General features: G+C 53.3%; 1 protein-coding gene across 1 annotated transcript in view; it reads right to left on the minus strand.

Annotated features, from left to right (window-relative positions):
- LOC133354508 (neurotrypsin-like) overlaps nt 1–18235 on the minus strand; it is a 44991-nt gene that overhangs the window by 11422 nt on the left and 15334 nt on the right. Inside the window, 8 exon segments of the mRNA XM_061571396.1 lie at nt 1–316; nt 1613–1754; nt 4046–4224; nt 5659–5806; nt 7634–7799; nt 7801–7855; nt 9161–9299; nt 13938–14195. Coding sequence (XP_061427380.1) covers nt 1–316; nt 1613–1754; nt 4046–4224; nt 5659–5806; nt 7634–7799; nt 7801–7855; nt 9161–9299; nt 13938–14195 — 1403 coding nt within the window.

Genomic DNA, 18235 nt, shown 5'->3' on the forward strand with positions numbered 1-18235 from the left:
GCCCCAGCCGTCGTCGCACACCGTGCCCCAGCGGCCGTCCACGAGCACCTCCACGCGCCCCTCGCGCTCGCTCTCCCCGTCGGCCAGACGGAGCCGCGGGGCCGGGGCCGCCTTGAAGAAGGGCGGCCGGGAGCCCTCGCCGTGACGACGGCAAACGACGCCCACGTCCTCGTCGTGAGAGCAGTCGTGGCGCCCCCACTCGCTGCGTGGGCACGCGAGCAGCGAGGCCTCGCCGCCCCGGCACGACACCTCGTCCAGCAACACGAAGCCCGACCCGGGCCCGAACTCGGACTCGCGAGCCGGGCGGTCGGCGCCGCTACGGGTAGGCGGGGGGGTGGGTGGGTGGGAGGGCGGACCGCGCATCTGTGTGTACAGGTTACGTGGACACGCGTGTGCGCGTAGTGACGGACTCGCGCGGACATGTGAACCCTATGGCGGGACCCCGGGGCCCCGAATAATCAGAAGTCAAAATCGCAATTTTGGCGACCCTGGCCCACTGCGCACATAAACGCCGCGACCCATCTGTCATCCAAGCGCAGCAGCGAGGACGAATGCGCAGAAGAAACAAAACTTTGAAACTTTGATTAGCGCATCGTGTAGAGCTTGTCGAGAGGACTAGATTGCCGTGTCGTTCGCCTTTAACAGACATAAAATGACGTCCCAAAGCAGTTCATGCGAGAGCCGGGGGCTTATGGCACCCCGGGGTCCTGCCATGAGGTTCATATGGCGCCGCGTGGGTGTTCGCGGCCGTGCCAAATGGCTCTGCCGGGTGTTTTCGGGTCAGGAGCGAGAGCTGGGCCGTGCCCGATGTCCGACGTTTCGCTCCACGTGCCGGGAGTCTCATTCCTGAAACCGGGAGCAAAATGTCGGACATCATTCTGAACAATAACGCGGCACGAACCTTAAAACACTTGGGAGAGGTGCGTATCCAAACACACGTATGGCACACGCATACATAGACACAGATCCCCCATATAGCCTTAACAGACTCTTGTGGCAAGTGCTGTTAGCGAGCACCTACGAAGGCTCAACACGGCGGATGAAGAGATGGGTGTCCAGCATCACCCCCCGGCCAGCTTTGTCTTGTCAGTGCAAATGTTCACACAGCCCACGAGGAACTCATATGAGGCCGAGTTGACCTAGGGGAGGCCCAGGACCGGTTCAGATAATCGTTACTGGTCTTGGCCATTGAGCAAGAATCAAACAGCAAACCGCACTTGCGGCATACACACAAGGACAAAGATCCCCCGTGTAGCCTTAACAGACTGTTGAGGCAAGTGCTGGTAGTGAGCACCTATGAAGGCCGGCACGACACACGAGGGGGCTGTGTGGCCAGCACCACACCCGACCGCCTTTGTCTCCATCGTGGCGATGTTTACACACCACACCAGGAATTTATTTGAGGCCGAGTCGACCTAGTGGAGGAGGGCCCAGCACCGGTTGAGGTAACCGTCACTGGTGTTTGCCGCGAGCGCAACGCGCTAACCGCTGCGCCACCGCTCCCCACACGCGCACCGACGTGCGCGGGTACGCACGCGCACGTAGACGCAAGCGGCCTCGCCGATTGGCTGACCGCGCGGCGTGGGCCCTCCCCAGCGTGCGGCATCATCACCTGAAGCCCAGCTGGCGGCAGACCACGTGGCTGCTGGCCATCGTCCAGCCGTCGTCGCAGACGTTGCCCCACTCGCCGTCGTGGTAGACCTCCACCCGGCCCTGGTGGCTGCCCTTGCCACCCACCAGACGGACGGATCCCTCTGCAGGCGGTGGGGGCAGGGGGGGGACAGATGCGGCGAGCGGCGTTCAAATGCCAGCCGGGCAGTGCCGTGGTCTCATCGCGGTCGGCGTTGGCGCCAGAGGTCGCAAACGGGTTTTGATTCCTTACCCGTACCCGGCCGCACCAGGGTCGCAAACGGGTACCCGTACCCGGTCGGGTACGGGTAGGGTACGGGTAGCCGGGTAGGGTACGGGTATCGGGTACCCGATTGCGACCTCTGGTTGGTGCTGGCGGCGTCAGGCGCCAGGGTTAGGATGGAACCCACGACCTCCTGCATACCGGGCGAGGTAGTTAACATGTCGCCACCGCGGCATGCGTGGGTACGCATACGCACGTGGACACAAGCGGGGAAAGTTTCTTGAATTACCCCCCCCCCACCTTCAGCCGTGCCCACTCAGCAATTGCAAATTGGCTCAGCGCGGTGCAGCGGTGGAAGATTAAGACCACGAAAAAATAACCACCCCCTCGCGGAATATTCCAGAGCACCCTAGCATGGAGGGCCCCTTCCGCCAGCGGTTGCACGAGCGAGCAATCACAGGCTTGCACCTTTACCTTTGCAGCAAGCAACTTCTGACACACGTCTAGTAGAAGGCTTCTAGTAGAAGGTATATATTAAGGTATTTATTAAGAGCACACGGGGCGATACACTTCGTAACGCGGCTACACCCAGGCTGCTCCAACACGCAGCCCATCTGCGTCCTGCGCTACGCTGGCTGGTCGACGAGCGTAGCGGCGGCGACGACGCAGCTGCTCTTGCAGAAGAACAGCCACGTGGTCGAAGAGGTGACGGCGGCAGCGACGCAACCAGGACCCAGACCCCACGCTCACAGCCCCGGAGCTCGGGCTCGGTGCTCCTTATATCCGCCTGGCGTGGCCAAGCGCCACCGCTGGCCACGCCCCCTTTCTAGAACCTACTAGACCCTTCGGGATGGTTCCCGGAGCTTCTCGACTGACACCGCCCTTCACCTTTACCCCAGATACGCCCCTTCACCATAAGGCGTCATGTACCGCAGCTATAACCGCAATGACCCTTACAGGCTGGCAGGTGTCACCCTGTCATTACACCTTTACACGACGCAGACACCAACATCTCAGTTCACGCAAGGGGGTGATGACTCCACCCCCCCCTCAAAGCACCGCTTGAACCCGCAGCAGGCTTGAGGCTAAGGATGCTACATTTCTGGGTGGCTCAACCTCTCCCAATGCCCACGCTCAGTGACCTTACCACCCTCCTCCTCAGCCTGTGGGGATTGGCCACACGATGGCCTGTAGAGGTGGCTGCTGGTGGAGGCATTGGGTAGAGGGGGGGGGGGTCAGATCACTTTGGAAAAATAAACTAATGCCTCAATGGGCTTTATCTGCTAAAATAAAATAAAAATACGTTATAGTGTTTATCTGTGATTTATTTACCTTTCCTATACGTTTCACTCCCTCTCGTGTAAAAAAGAAAAATCTGTTTAGTGTTCTAACTTGCCGACGCAACCAGGCTGCTGGTCATCTGTTGAAAACTAAATAAAGGAGATCACGGGCGCAGCCAGGATTGTCAGGCAGAGAGGGGAAACCCCTCCAGCAATGAGAAATGATAGAGGAGTTGTTAGTAAGTAAGGACTTGTCCCTTGCTATTTATTCGACGCGTGTGCGGCGATGGTGCAGCCATCGATCGAGGGTCGAATTCGAACCGCGTTGTGTGATCGGCATCGCGCTCGCTGAAGGTGAATGCCTTCAGGGAAGTCGTGTGCTGTACACGCAACTGCGCACAATTCTGTGAGTCACTTATAACCGCTTTGCCGTTACTTATTGCCAATTATGGACTCAGACTATTGTCCTATCATCTCATAGAGTCCCTGGCACATAGTAATATACTACACAGTGGCAGTGGGGGTCGCCAAATGCCGATTAATTACTAATAAACCCCAATGATCCGAATCGAAATTAGAGATTTCGATCAGATCATTGGGGGAGCACGTGCCACCCACCCCCCCCCCCCCACTGGCTCCGCCAGTGAAGGAGATTCTAGATTTGAAGTTTTCGTGACTGCAAGGATTCATATTCTTAGGTTTTTTCGGTAAAGTCACGTAGGTAAAACATTTAGGAGGCAACACAAGCTGTTGCCTCCGAAACGTCGTGATTTTTATTTTATTTTACTTTTATTAATTTTAATGTTTTACCTACGTGACTTTACCGAAAAAACCTAAGAATATGAAGGAGATTCGTTTCACGGCCCGTCGAACTCCTCCGGCGCAGAGCGAGATTCCCGTGGCGGCGCGCCACCTTGGTGCGGGTTGCAGGCGACGCCGGCGTCCTCGCTGTGCAGGCAGTTGTGGTGGCCCCACGGCGCCCGGGGGCACGACTCCAGCGAGCCCTCGCCGCCCAAGCAGCGCACCTCGTCCATCCAGATGGGGCCCACGCCCTCGCCAAAGCGCGCCGACGTCAACGCCCGGGCTTGCCCGCTGCCGACAGCGGCAACGGCAAAAAAACTAAATCACCAGCAGCAGCAGCAGCGGCAGCTGCAGCAGCAGCAGCACCAGCAGCAGCACCAGCAGCACCAGCAGCAGCAGCAGCACCAGCAGCAGCACCAGCAGCACCAGCAGCAGCACCAGCAGCAGCAGCACCTGCAGCACCAGCAGCAGCAGCAGCACCTGCAGCACCAGCAGCAGCAGCAACACCAGCAGCACCAGCAGCAGCAACACCAGCAGCAGCAGCAGCAGCAACACCAGCAGCAGCAACACCAGCAGCAGCAGCAGCAACACCAGCAGCAGCACCAGCAGCAACACCAGCAGCAACACCAGCAGCAGCACCAGCAGCAGCAGCAGTGGAAACCGTGAGGTGCTTTCAGGTGAGCTTCTGCGGCCGTCTGGAACGCTCTTCCTTCCGATATTAGGAAGCCACTGGAGCGATGCACTTTTAAATTGCCTCGATTGAAAACCCATTTCTTTAGAACCGCTTTTTATGTTTGGCTTGGTGCCCTTCAGCCGCACCTCCGATTAGCACGGTTGTACGTATGTTGAACTTCTTTCGCGTCGTAGGTAGCCAACCGCGCCAATCGGAGGTGACCACGTACGGTGCGACAGAAGTTCAACACAGATACACGACGATGCTACGCGTGGCCGAATTAACGCAGGGGGTTTAGGGGACACGGCCCAGGGTTTCTTAGTTTGCCAATATAATAATTTACAATGAGCGGTGGGAGTGGTGCTGTGATGTCACTGTCGGCACACTGGACTTTCAATCCAAAAGTCGCCGATTCAAATCCATTGTCCGGCAGGGCGGTTGAAACCCAGTGTGCGATATCGATGGGTACACCACCGCTAGTCAAACGGTGGGGTAAAATGTGGGTATCCTCCACCTCTTCCAAGACATCTGGGCAACGTGGAAGAGTGGACGAATTTAAACGATTTAAACTGAGCTATTTTTATTTGACCAGGTAAAGCTCTTTTTCATACGCGACCTGGTCACAAATGATAGCTCAACGAAGTCTTATTATGCGGAAATATACAGCAGCCAAATACTCTAAACGCGTGACGTTGATTCTAAACGTGGAGGGCAAAACCGGAGCAACTTGGAGAGAAATCAACACAACCACGGGGAGAACATCCAAACTCCAAATATAGAGCAGGCGTCGGGGTTGCGATCGAACCCACGACTTCCTGCATCCCAGGCGAGGTAGTTAACATCTCATAGCCACCGAGTTGTTGCAGAGACCCCCAGAGCAGCTGTATCGTGAGCACGTAATTTGGTGTTACTGCCCTTCGTCACTTTGATTTAAAAAGCAGAACTTTAAATAACCAATGCAAGTAGCAAGAGGCTGTTTGACAACGGGCATGGTGGGACATGGGGCAGTGGTGGAAATTCCACGTTCCTATGCCAGGGCGGTCGGTGCGGACCTCAGGCCAAGCTGGTGGCACACCACCTGGGCGTCGCGCTCGTCCCACTGGTCGTCGCACACGGTGCCCCACGCGCCGGCGTGCAGCACCTCCACGCGGCCTTCCAGCGCCGAGCGGCCACCCGCCAGCCTCACCGAGGGCATGGAACCTGCGGCGCGTCACCAGACGACGCGGGGCGACGTGGGGCGAAGCTTCAACAGGCAACGCCACGGAAGATACAGCTTCAGCAGGCAATGTGTAGCCAGCAACACCACAGAAGATACAGCTTCAACAGGCAATGTGTAACCAGGCAACGCCACAGAAGATACAGCTTCAGCAGGCAATGTGTAGCCAGACAACACCACAGAAGATACAGCTTCAGCAGGCAATGTGTAACCAGGCAACACCACAGAAGATACAGCTTCAACAGGCAATGTGTAGCCAGGCAACGCCACAGAAGATACAGCTTCAGCAGGCAATGTGTAGCCAGACAACACCACAGAAGATACAGCTTCAACAGGCAATGTGTAGCCAGCAACACCACAGAAGATACAGCTTCAGCAGGCAATGTGTAGCCAGACAACACCACAGAAGATACAGCTTCAGCAGGCAATGTGTAGCCAGGCAACACCACAGAAGATACAGCTTCAACAGGCAATGTGTAACCAGGCGACGCCACAGAAGATACAGCTTCAACAGGCAATGTGTAGCCAGCAACACCACAGAAGATACAGCTTCAGCAGGCAATGTGTAGCCAGACAACACCACAGAAGATACAGCTTCAGCAGGCAATGTGTAGCCAGACAACACCACAGAAGATACAGCTTCAACAGGCAATGTGTAGCCAGGCAACGCCACAGAAGATACAGCTTCAGCAGGCAATGTGTAGCCAGACAACACCACAGAAGATACAGCTTCAACAGGCAATGTGTAACCAGCAACACCACAGAAGATACAGCTTCAACAGGCAATGTGTAACCAGGCAACACCACAGAAGATACAGCTTCAACAGGCAATGTGTAGCCAGCAACACCACAGAAGATACAGCTTCAACAGGCAATGTGTAACCAGGCAACGCCACAGAAGATACAGCTTCAACAGGCAATGTGTAGCCAGGCAACGCCACAGAAGATACAGCTTCAGCAGGCAATGTGTAGCCAGGCAACACCACAGAAGATACAGCTTCAACAGGCAATGTGTAACCAGCAACACCACAGAAGATACAGCTTCAACAGGCAATGTGTAGCCAGCAACACCACAGAAGATACAGCCTCAGCAGGCAATGTGTAACCAGGCAACACCACAGAAGATACAGCCTCAGCAGGCAATGTGTAACCAGACAACACCACAGAAGATACAGCTTCAGCAGGCAATGTGTAGCCAGACAACACCACAGAAGATACAGCTTCAGCAGGCAATGTGTAGCCAGACAACACCACAGAAGATACAGCTTCAGCAGGCAATGTGTAGCCAGACAACACCACAGAAGATACAGCTTCAACAGGCAATGTGTAGCCAGACAACACCACAGAAGATCATACAAAACGATAATTGATGACAACAGCCAACATGAAACTCACCAAAGCTTTGACAGCCAATGCGCAATATTGAGCATAATTGTTTTTTTTTCAAGTCAGAAATGTCCATAAATTTGAGCAAAACGCCAAATCTTGCCAATGTTGTTGAGGGTGACAACCAACGCAGCCGTTCTGAAACTGGGGCAGTCTCCGCCAATCCAGGACATTTGGGCCGCGTCGCAACCCAACGTCACCCCCCCCGCGTCACCCCCCCAGTGTCACACCCCCCGCGTCACACCCCCCGCGTCACACCCCCCGCGTCACACCCCCAGTGTCACACCCCCCCGCGTCACACCCCCAGTGTCACACCCCCCGCGTCACACCCCCCACGTGTCACACCCCCCACGCGTCACACCCCCCACGCGTCACACCCCCCACGTCACACCCCACGCGTCACACCCTCCGCGTCACACTTGCACCTTTGCGCGTCACGCAGGCCACGCCAGCGTCCCCCGCGCGCCCGCAGCTGGCAGTGGTGCCCCTGCTGCCGCCGGCGGCGGCGCGCGGACAGCGAGACAGCGCCGACTCGGCCCCCGTGCACGCCAGGCCCAGCCAGTGGCCGGAGCGGTCGCGTCCCGAGTCGCGTCCCGAGTCGCTGCCCGGGGCCGGAGCGAGCCCGCTTCCTCGCGATGCCCCTCTCCCTGGCAACGACCGACAAAAAATGACAAGATTGTAGCGCTATGTCAATCGCTCGAGCGGCGATGGGCGACCCAGGCGAGTTTGCGGGCCACGTGGACCACGAGCCTGGCGTCGTGCGTGGGCACTACCGTGACCCCCACGCAGGATGACCCCTAGAGCAGTGGTTCTGTGAAGAGAGACACAGGCTTGCTGAAACAAAGTCAGTTTGTACTGACTTGCCCCTACTTAATTTGTGTTTTCGATTATTTACCTCCTGAAAAAAAGTTTGGCCGTGTCTTGCGCCCCCCAGAAATGGCGTCTCACACCAGCCAGGGGGACATGCACGCGTGATGTCCCCCGGCTTATGAAGAGGAAGAAGGACCACTGCCCTAGAGACACACTTGGACCAGGCACCATGAAGGGGGAGCCCAATCTGACCCCTCCTCCTCCATCAAGCCCGGCCACCGCCGCGTCAATCTCGGGGCTGGTGTTTGCGGGATGTCTGTGGACCCCCGACATTCTTGTCCCGTGATCGGTTTCGTGTCCCGGGGGGCTCGCGTTGAGTTGAAAATAAATGAACAAAAAAGCCACCGCATCACCGCGATTGTGACTGCCGGTTACGTGCCCGAAAAAAAAAGTTCCATTCGCTTTGACGCGCTGATGTAGCTTTTACGATTCGTCCATCGCATTAAAAAATTCTAACTTTCCACGAAGCCCGTCGTCCCGCTGAGGTTGAGAAAAAGTGTCATCTCACATTGTGCGAAGTCAACAGGCGCTGCCCTACGGGGACACTGGGCCCTGTCATGAGAGTTTAGAATTCCCGCTGCCACAAGCGATATCGGTGAAGCTCTACATTGGAGATTATCTCTACGAGTAATACATGTCTCTGTTAGTGAGTGGCTCTGTTAGTGGGTGTCTCTGTTAATGAGTGTCTATGTTAGTGAGTGTCTCTGTTAGTGGGTGTCTCTGTTAGTGAGTGTCTCTGTTAGTGAGTGTCTATGTTAGTGAGTGTCTCTGTTAGTGGGTGTCTCTGTTAGTGAGTGTCTATGTTAGTGAGTGTCTCTGTTAGTGAGTGTTTATGTTAGTGAGTGTCTCTGTTAGTGAGTGTCTATGTTAGTGAGTGTCTATGTTAGTGAGTGTCTATGTTGGTGTCTCTGTTAGTGAGTGTCTATGTTAGTGAGTGTCTATGTTGGTGTCTCTGTTAGTGAGTGTCTATGTTAGTGGGTGTCTATGTCAGTGAGTGTCTGTGTTGGTGTCTATGTTAGTGAGTGTCTATGTTGGTGGCTCTGCTAGTGAGTGTCTATGTTGGTGTCTATGTTGGTGAGTACCCGAGGCCGAGCTGACGGCACACGACGGTGGCGTGCCGCGAGTCCCAGCCGCGGCCGCACACCGTGCCCCACCGCCCGGCCCAGTAGACCTCGACGTGCCCCTCCGTGCCGGTGGCCCCTCCGGCCAGCCGCACCGCTCCTGGCAACACAACGGGCGGACACAACCCCCGCCACCAACGCCATCACCACCGCCACCACCATAAATAAAAAAAATTACAAAGACAAAGATCCCCGGTATAGCCTGTACAAATGAGCACCGGGTGCTCATTTGAGGCTGAGTCGACCTTGGGGGAGGCCCAGGACCGGTTCAGGTAATCGTCACTGGGTGTTGCTGGCCGTGAGCGGGAATCGAACTCGGGTCGCCGGGTTCATAGCGTGGCACGTTAACCGCTACGCCACCACCCCGACAACCGTGCTGCATTTCCACCGCCGCTTGATAAGCAGACCCGAGCCATGCTCAGCCATTCTAGGAATCCTCTAAGAGCCGCGCGGCTCTCTGGGCTCGGCTCCCGTCGTTCTTTCCACCCGGACGCCCCTCCAAACCCCTCCCACCTTTCCACCTCCACAACCAATGTTCATTAAAAACAAAATTAGTCAGGTTAGGCGAACCCTCGCCTCTAAATTGCCGAATCACATGCGTGCGCCACGGTGCCTGGCTATGTTGACTTGTAATAAATGCGCGCACACACACACACGATTACACAGCTGCACCGACACACTATGTTACTGGTAGGAACCTCCTGCTTACACCAGGGAGGGGAGGGTGGGGAGGATGGGGCTGGGTGGGGAGGGTGGGGAGGGGCTGGGTGGGGAGGGTGGAGAGGGGCTGGGTGGGGAGGGTGAGGCTGGGTGGGGGCTGGGTGGGGAGGGGCTGGTCACCCCGTGGTGCTCTTATAAAACTCAACGTTTAACCTACTCACGCCGGCTTGTGCCCGCCCTCAAGGTCGGGCATATTTGCGGAATACACCACGTCGCCGTTGACCCTGGCCATTGACCGAGCAACCCAACGTTCTGACCAGCTCCCTCCGCAGGAGGAATGTGTTTATGATGCAGCACAGGCACACCACGTCAAGGTAAAGATCCACCCAGTGTAGCCTCCGTAGACTATGGGGTCAAGTGCTGTGTGGCCAGCACCACTCTCGGCCACAATCTGTCTCCTCGGGTGCTGATGTTCACATAAATTACCGGGTACTCATTGATGGCTGAGTCAACCTAACCGAGGACTGGTTCAGACAGTTGGCACCGATTTAAGCGATGACTGAGAATTGGAACGCGGGTCGCCGTGATACTCGTGCAGCGAACTTCCCACGACGTGACCGCTCCTCGATACAACAAAGACAAAGGTCCCCCGTACAGCCTAAGCAGACTGTTGGGGCAAGTTCTGTTAGCGAGCACCTATGAAGGCCGGCACAGCACGCGAGAGGCTGGTTGGCCAGCGCCACGCCCGGCCGCTTTTGTCTCCCCAATGTCGATGTTTCCACACCGAGTCGTACCTAGGGGAGAGGCCTAGGACCTGTTCAGACAATCGTCGCTGGTGTTGGTGGCCGTGAGCCGGAGTCGAACTCGGGTCACCGGGTTCATAGCGCAGCGCGCTAACCGCTACACCACCGCTCCTCGACACACACACACGCGCGCATGTGACTACAAAGACCTTCTGGCAAACCTAAGCCTTACAAATATCCCCCCTTTGTGACTGCGTTAAAGAGGCTCTGTTTTGCATTTAAAATGAAAAAGGAAAGAGAAAGACGGCCCATTGTGGATGCCACAGATACGTGGATGCGGATTTTTTTCTTCTAGCCAGCACGGAGCGCGCCGGGTTATAAATGTGGACGGGGGCCGTCGCCGAGAAGAACAATTGACGTGCGTCCCCCTTCAATGGCGCCCTTCAATGGCATTCTTAGCGCATTCAAAGGCCGCCCGGCCCACACGTCGATCAGAGCACCACGGCGGCGGTGGTGGCAGCGGCGGCGGCGGTGGCAGCAGTGGCAGTGGTGGTGGCAGCATGTGGCTTGGGTCCGGTTCACATCCACGCCGCCGCCCCTGACCCCCACAGTGGCTCGGTGCCCGACTCCTCCAGACTCCACGATGGGGGCCTCAAGTTCCCGATCCGTCTCCTCTGCCCTGAGGCTTTGTGGGCCGTCAGGGATGCGACCGTTTCCTTCAGCGACATCTCCTTGCGGTGGCCTCTCTCCACTTCTCGCTATCTCTCGGTGTCTGTCACTCGCTGCGACGTCCCAGCTGAGATGGCTTCCACCCCACGCAGCGGTCAATGTGTGACGCCCAGTCAGTTCCTCGGAATCGGAAATCCGATAAGCTGTGAAGCTCATCAGATGGCAGTCCCTGGTCTGTCCAGGGTTCCCTCCGTCACCTTCCGTTTCAGCCGGCCACCATTTGTCCTCGTCACAAGCCCAGAACATCGCAGTACCCTCCACTCAGCCTTCATTCTTCATCTATGTTTACCCTTTCCAGGATCTGTTATTCACCTCCTCTTTACGTGTGTTGAATCCCGATTGCTCAAGGTTTTTTTTATAACGTAAACGACATTCCAAAATGTGTTGGAGGTTTTTTGTTGTTTACTATGGATTAGAGATTGCTAATGACAGAATACATTAACATAAATGTTTTGATCGTCTATTGAGTGTTTCAGTCAGCTGGCCAGGATCGGGCAGCGGCAGCCTGATACAAGTTGAGATTATGATGTTCAGAATCAGCAAATTTATTTATACTTGAGAAGGAATCCGATGAGCCATGAAGCTCTTTTTCACGGCTGTCTAGTGGAGGCACGGGGTCAGAACGTTACAACAACAAACAACACAAACACAATAGGAGTGCAAACTACCCAAACACAAAAGAATACAACTAAACTATCCAGTATAACACATCCTACCAGGCAAAGCTCACCGAGGTATTAACTTATTTTACTGGTAGGAACCTCTTGGTTACACCAGCCCACAGGGGATTATTGTGTCCGTCCGTCCGTCGTGCATCCAAAAATGGGAGGGGTGGGGCTGGGTGGAGAGGGGTGGGTGGGGAAGGGCTGGGTAAGGACGGGACGGTGGGGAGGGCTGGGTGGGGAGGGGCTGGGTGGGGAGGGTGGGGAGGGGCTGGGTGAAGAGGGTGGGGAGGGGCTGGGTGGGGAGGGTGGGGAGGGGCTGGTCACCCCGTGGTGCCCTTATAAAACTCAACGTTCAACCTACTCACGCCGCCTTGTGCCCGCCCTCACAGTCGGACATATTTGCGGAATACACCACGCCGCCGTTGACCCTGGCCATTGACCGAGCAACCCAACGTTCCTACCAGCTCCCTCCGCAGGAATGTGTTTCAGAAGCGACCTGGCCACAAATGATAGCTCAACAAAATGGCCCATCATTTGGACATTTCTAGCACCAAAACAATCTAAATAAAACCCCAATGCACGTTTCTAAACGTGGAGGGGAAAACCGGAGGACCCGGAGAGAAAATCTCAGCGCTCTGCCCTCCCCTGAGCCGCCTGGCCACCTCATGAGCTCAACGTGCCGTGTCATGCGGTTGCGTTCACACCATTGGCGAATCCACGTCGTGTTGTCTTGTACCCTGACAAAGTCGGCTCTACACAAGCAACCCTCCACCTCTGTAGTGGCTGGAGGGGGCTGAGACCTCCTGTTGAAGGCCCCCCCCCCCGTTGTATAATTTGTATTTTACCAGGTAAGGGCCAATGGAGCTCTTTTTCAGAAGCCACCTGGCCATCACAAATGATAGCTCAACGAAGTGGCTTATCGTGCAGATATTTATAGCAGCCGAATAGTCTAAACGCGTGTCGGGTCCAAATGTGTAGGAAAAAACCGAAGGACCTGGAGAAAAATCCACGCAACCACAGGGAGAAAGAGAGAACATGAAAACTCCTAATTTACAGACGACTGGGTCATGATCGAAGCCACAACCTCCTGTATACTAGGCGAGGTAGTTAATATCTCGCCACCAGCGGCGCCCCATACTGCCTCCCAAACAACACCTGCTTGATATTAAACACTCACATACACAGCGACAGCCAAAGTGGAACGCGTGATAAACAAAAAGAGTTAATCGTACAATCACGGTACTTATTCTGCTTTGCCCTTGATATTCTAGATTTGGTGACAGCAAAGATTCATACTCTAGGTTTTTATCGGTAAAGTCACGGAGGTAAAAATACAGTTATTTTGCTGTGCCTTTTTTACACCTGATGAAGGAAGCTTGTGTTGCCTCCGAAACGTCGTTATTTATTATTTTATTTCTATTATTATTTATATAATTTTTTTATTTTTTATTTTTCCCTACGTGACTTTACCAAAAAAAACCTAAGACTATGAACCCTTGATATTCCTTTGGTGAAGTTGGTTTCACATTAACCCCCCCCCCCCCCCCCACATTAATCTTGCGCTCCCCGAGCCGACGGCGCACGCGAGAAACCCCTCCACGCGTCGGTGAGGCGACCGGGGGTTGGTGGGGGCCAGTGGCGTAGCTAGGATATTTTGCGCCCGGGGACGAACTATAAAATTGGCGCCCCCCCCCCCCCCCCCCGTTTAATCACATACCAAAATGTAATTACATGACATGTCGGCTGTGTGTGGCGGGATATATAAACTTTTAGGTTTAGGTGTAGATTTGTGCAGTAGTTTCAGGCTGCTGCGCCCGCCGCAATAAATTATAATGTGACGTTGTAAGCCTCATCTTGGCGCCCCTTTGCCTTGGCACCCGGGGACACGTGTACCCCCCTGCCCCCCCCCCAGCTACGCCTCTGGTGGGGGCCGCCTCTCACCGTCGTTGCACCGGCAGTAGGCCCAGCCCACGACGCCGCCGGGCTCGCGTCGGAAGCACCACGGGCGGGCGTCTCCGTCGGGGTTCCGGCAGCGGCTGTGGTCGCCGAGGCCGGCGCCCCGCGGGAACCGCCGCGAAAAGTCGGGGAAGAGGCTCCAGCTGAGGCACGCGTCGCCCGACTCCGTGACGGCCACGGCGCCGCCGTAGTAGCGCCGCGCGCCGCCGTGCCGCTGCAACCACGAGTCCACGCAGCCCTCGTCTGCGTGGAGAGGGGCACCGGCCGTGGCGTGGTGGGGGGGTCGAGAAGATTGGGAGAGGCGAGCGTGATCACTGAGAGATCAGAAGTTGTTTTTCCGATTATGAGTTTTTTTAAACAACGCCCATCGCGCAATCAGCCCGCGAAAGGGCCGCCGCTTCTCGCCGAATCTCTGGAATAACGGTCCCATGGGTGGGTTGGTGTTGTTGTCTTTCTCCACCCAGAGACCATGATTTTGAAGGCCTTTACCAATGGACTAAAACCCCCAAACCTTAATCCGTTGCCGAAATTCAGGGCGGCGATTCGATCAATCAGTTGCCTTCGCCTTGTTTTTTTACTGGGCGGGTAGCGATGCATCGTTTTACGAATTAATATCGATTCTCACAAAGCTCGCGGTAGATGCATCGAAGCGCGTATGTAATCTAGACGTGAGTTTTTCTATTAATGCTAATTAGGTACAAATCGCTTGCTTATATTACATTCAGGCTCACGGTAGCGGGGCAGACAAAACTACCAGACAGAAAAGCAATTTGAAACAATGCTAATGAGAGGCCATAAATGAGACAAAAACGAACTGATCCTTGGAAGTGACCAGGGTGGTGAATCATTGCGCGCGTAGGCTTCACCGTTACATTCGCCTTGTTTCTCAATTATTTTCCCATCCCCGTCACAATCTTTGACCACTCCGCTCATGACCGCTACAACAACAGCAACGGCGGTGTTGCCCAAGGCTGGATTATGGACCGGGCCAGTGGGGCCGGTGCCCCGGGGACTCGGACTGCCAGGGGGCCTCCAAGCCTCAGGCCGCGTGCGGTGCGTGGCCCAAGACTTCCTATGGAAGTTGAAGGCCAGGGACCTCAGTGCGCACAGTGCAAGCTGACCACGAGGCCCCTGGGTGCTTACAGCATGAGATCACCACTAGGGCCCCCGGACCTCTCAGCCCTGACAATGTGAGGCCCCTCGGTGCTTAAACCGTGAGTTGGCCACTAGGGCCCATCAGCCCCTCGGTGCACACATCGAGTGCAACACCTGGGGGAGTGCAGTGCTGCTGTACAGCTGAGCCACTGGTTGGCACTGCTACAATACGCTGTGACGTGGTACAATATTCACCAACAAGTCAGTTCATTCTGCATAACAGGACAGCTTGAAGGGCGTCATATTATCGCAAGCCGTTCGTTATTTGACTTACCGTCACTAGCTATCTCTTTATTTTAGCTAGCTGCCCATTTCCTCTAGCTAGTTGCCCACATGATTCAGCTTGTTAACAGAAGTTAGTTAGCGAGCTGCTATTTTTGCCAGCCAGCTGCCCTTACAACCAAATTGGCTGCACTAAACAGCCAGCTAGTGAGACCGAGGGCTCGTCGTTTGTTGAGAGCTTAGTTAGCCGTTGACAAATCAATTATTAAACATACACCGCGGTTTTGTGAAACATTAAAAAATATATGCCAAAAGCTATCGTTTTTCATACACTAACGCATATATAAGAGACCCAATCTATACTTAAAGATTTGGGAAAATGCCATTCATTTTTTTCCATAGACCGTCTGTTTTTAGACCCACGGAAGTAGATAATGCTAACGTTGACATGCAAATTGTCGACAGTTCTTACGAGGACTTTTTTCCCCTCCCCATCGATGGGGTGCGGCCTATGTGCAGAGTCTCCACCAAGTAATTTCACTGACTTATCAGAAACCTTTGTTGGTTGTTCAGCCAATGAAAAAAAAAGTTATCTTTTGAATTTCAAGCAACATAATTCTCTCTGTGTCAGGCAGGTCTATGATACTTGTCTTGGTAGGAAAAGCCACATACAGATGCCTGTTTTCTTACTTGGTATGCCATCAGTAATATATTAAGAGAATTTTAAAAACATTTTTCTAAAACAACAGCCTCTTTAAAGGCTTTTTAAAAAGGCTTTTTAAAGGCTATTTTAACAATCCCTCCCAAGGGCTATTTTCTAACAATCTTTTTAAAGGGTTAGGGTTATTTTCTTTTATGTGCGTTTCAAATGTTTTCTTTTCATCTACTCACAGCTGCCTTTAGGTTCAAGTAGACTATAAAATACTAACACTTTATTGTATTTTCCAGCAAAAGCATTTGAAGGGTGTTGTCAATATATATCAATTCAATTATTATTTAATAAGTATTGAGATATGCTATAAATATATTCATATAAATAGCATACTAGTTCTGAAATATGGACCACAAACGTTATGGTGCTTCCAAAAGGAAAGCCAATAAAGAAAGGGGAGGAAGAGAGGCAGTTTTGCTTCAAAGTGTTCCACTAATTGCCAACTTCTTTAAAAAAACCCTCTGATAGTAATAATGATGACAGCAGCAATATTGACAGCTGTGAGGAAGGAACTAGCACTAGTTCAGTTTCCAGTAATGTTGTCACTCTCCCAGAGCCATCCTTTGAAGGTGAACCCTCAACAGCTGATGGTATAATATAAGAACCATCATTTACACCTCAGGAGCAGTTGGGCAGTTCACAAGAATTCAAATCAGCCACCAAGCCATTCCTGGTGCTATGAGGTCACGGACCCTGCATTATGGCAAAGCACTTCCAGTGACATTGTTAAGTCAGGGCTTATTGAAAGAGGAGCAGTCCCCTTCAAAACCGCTGTGAAAAATACCCAGCTCCAGTCCGAGATAGAGCGCTTGGTGGAAAGACTCGAAGTTTCAACAATGAACTTCTGAACTGTATATTGCCAAATGGGCAGAAGGTTTCTAGACAGTGGCTCCTGTACTCACCCTCAACAGGTTGTGTGTGCACTATTTTGCATGCAAACTGTTCTCCAGCGAGCTCGGTGGCTTTAGTCAGGGGTTTAGTGACTGGAAGCACTCTGAAAAAAATTAACCCGTAAAAACAAAGTTTTTCACTATAAATCCTTTAAATTACAGTACGTGTTCAATGGGCCACAACCCAGCCCACATTGGTCTTTGAAACGGGCGGCTAGAGTCCTCTCGTCCTCTGGCTTGAGATGGCTGCCACCTATGGGTCAGATGATTGCCTGCCACCATTAAGCAATTGGTAATTAAATATATATATTTCCTAAAAAGTGTAAAATGTTGGAAATTTTTTTTCACGAAAATAAATTGTCACACACAACGAGTCTGTGTGCAAAATGTCAGCTCGATTGGATCACGGGAAGTGGGTTAAAAAACGACCGAAAGATTTGCACGGTCGTAAGCGCGCAAGCAAGCAAGCAAGGGAACTTAATATAAAGGATTTAAAAATAGGAGAACGTGAAAAGAGTGCATAATACAGATCATGCATGCTTGACTCGCACCAGCGGACAAAGAGCAGTGCTGTAGATGCAGATCTCATTGCATCAACTTGATGGGGAACGTAAATACTGGAGGGATATTTTGAAAAGAGTTGTAGCAGTGATCAAGTTCTTGGGTGAAAGATGACTTGCGTTTAGGGGAGATGATGAACGGTTTGGGTCAACCCATAACGGTAATTTCCTTGGAATCCTAGAATTGCTATCACAGTTTGACCCATTCTTAGCTGAACATATAAAAAAGTTTGGTGGAAAAGGAAGAGGCACAGTGTCACATTTGTCATCGACAATATGTGAAGAACTCACTGAGCTAATGGGTCAGAAAACTCGCCAAACAATAGCAGATGAGATTCGGGATGCCAAATATGTTTCAATAATTGTTGACTCCACTCCAGACCTGCCACATGTGGACCAATTGACGTCCATATTCCGGTTTGTTAACAGCAGCGGGAACGTGGTGGAGCGATTCCTGGGCTTCGAGCCAATTGAGAGCCACACTGGTAAACGTTGAGCAGACTGTGTGACTTTGATGGTGGAGGGCCTTCCGTTGGACCACTCAAACTGTAGAGGTCAGTCATGTGACAATGCAAGCAACATGGCAGGAAAATACAATGGGCTACAGGCCCACCTGAAACAAAAAAAAATCTCTGATAGAGTCTGTGCCTTGCGCAGCGCGTTAACTTAACTTAGTTGGTGTTAACACCTTAGCCCAAAGGCGGACGAGTTTTTTTTAACATGTTGCAGTCACTGTACACATTT

The sequence above is a fragment of the Lethenteron reissneri genome, chromosome 47 (assembly GCF_015708825.2).
Source record: "Lethenteron reissneri isolate LAM-NWPU_2019-01 chromosome 47, ASM1570882v1, whole genome shotgun sequence".
In the NCBI taxonomy this organism is placed as follows: Eukaryota; Metazoa; Chordata; class Hyperoartia; order Petromyzontiformes; family Petromyzontidae; genus Lethenteron; species Lethenteron reissneri.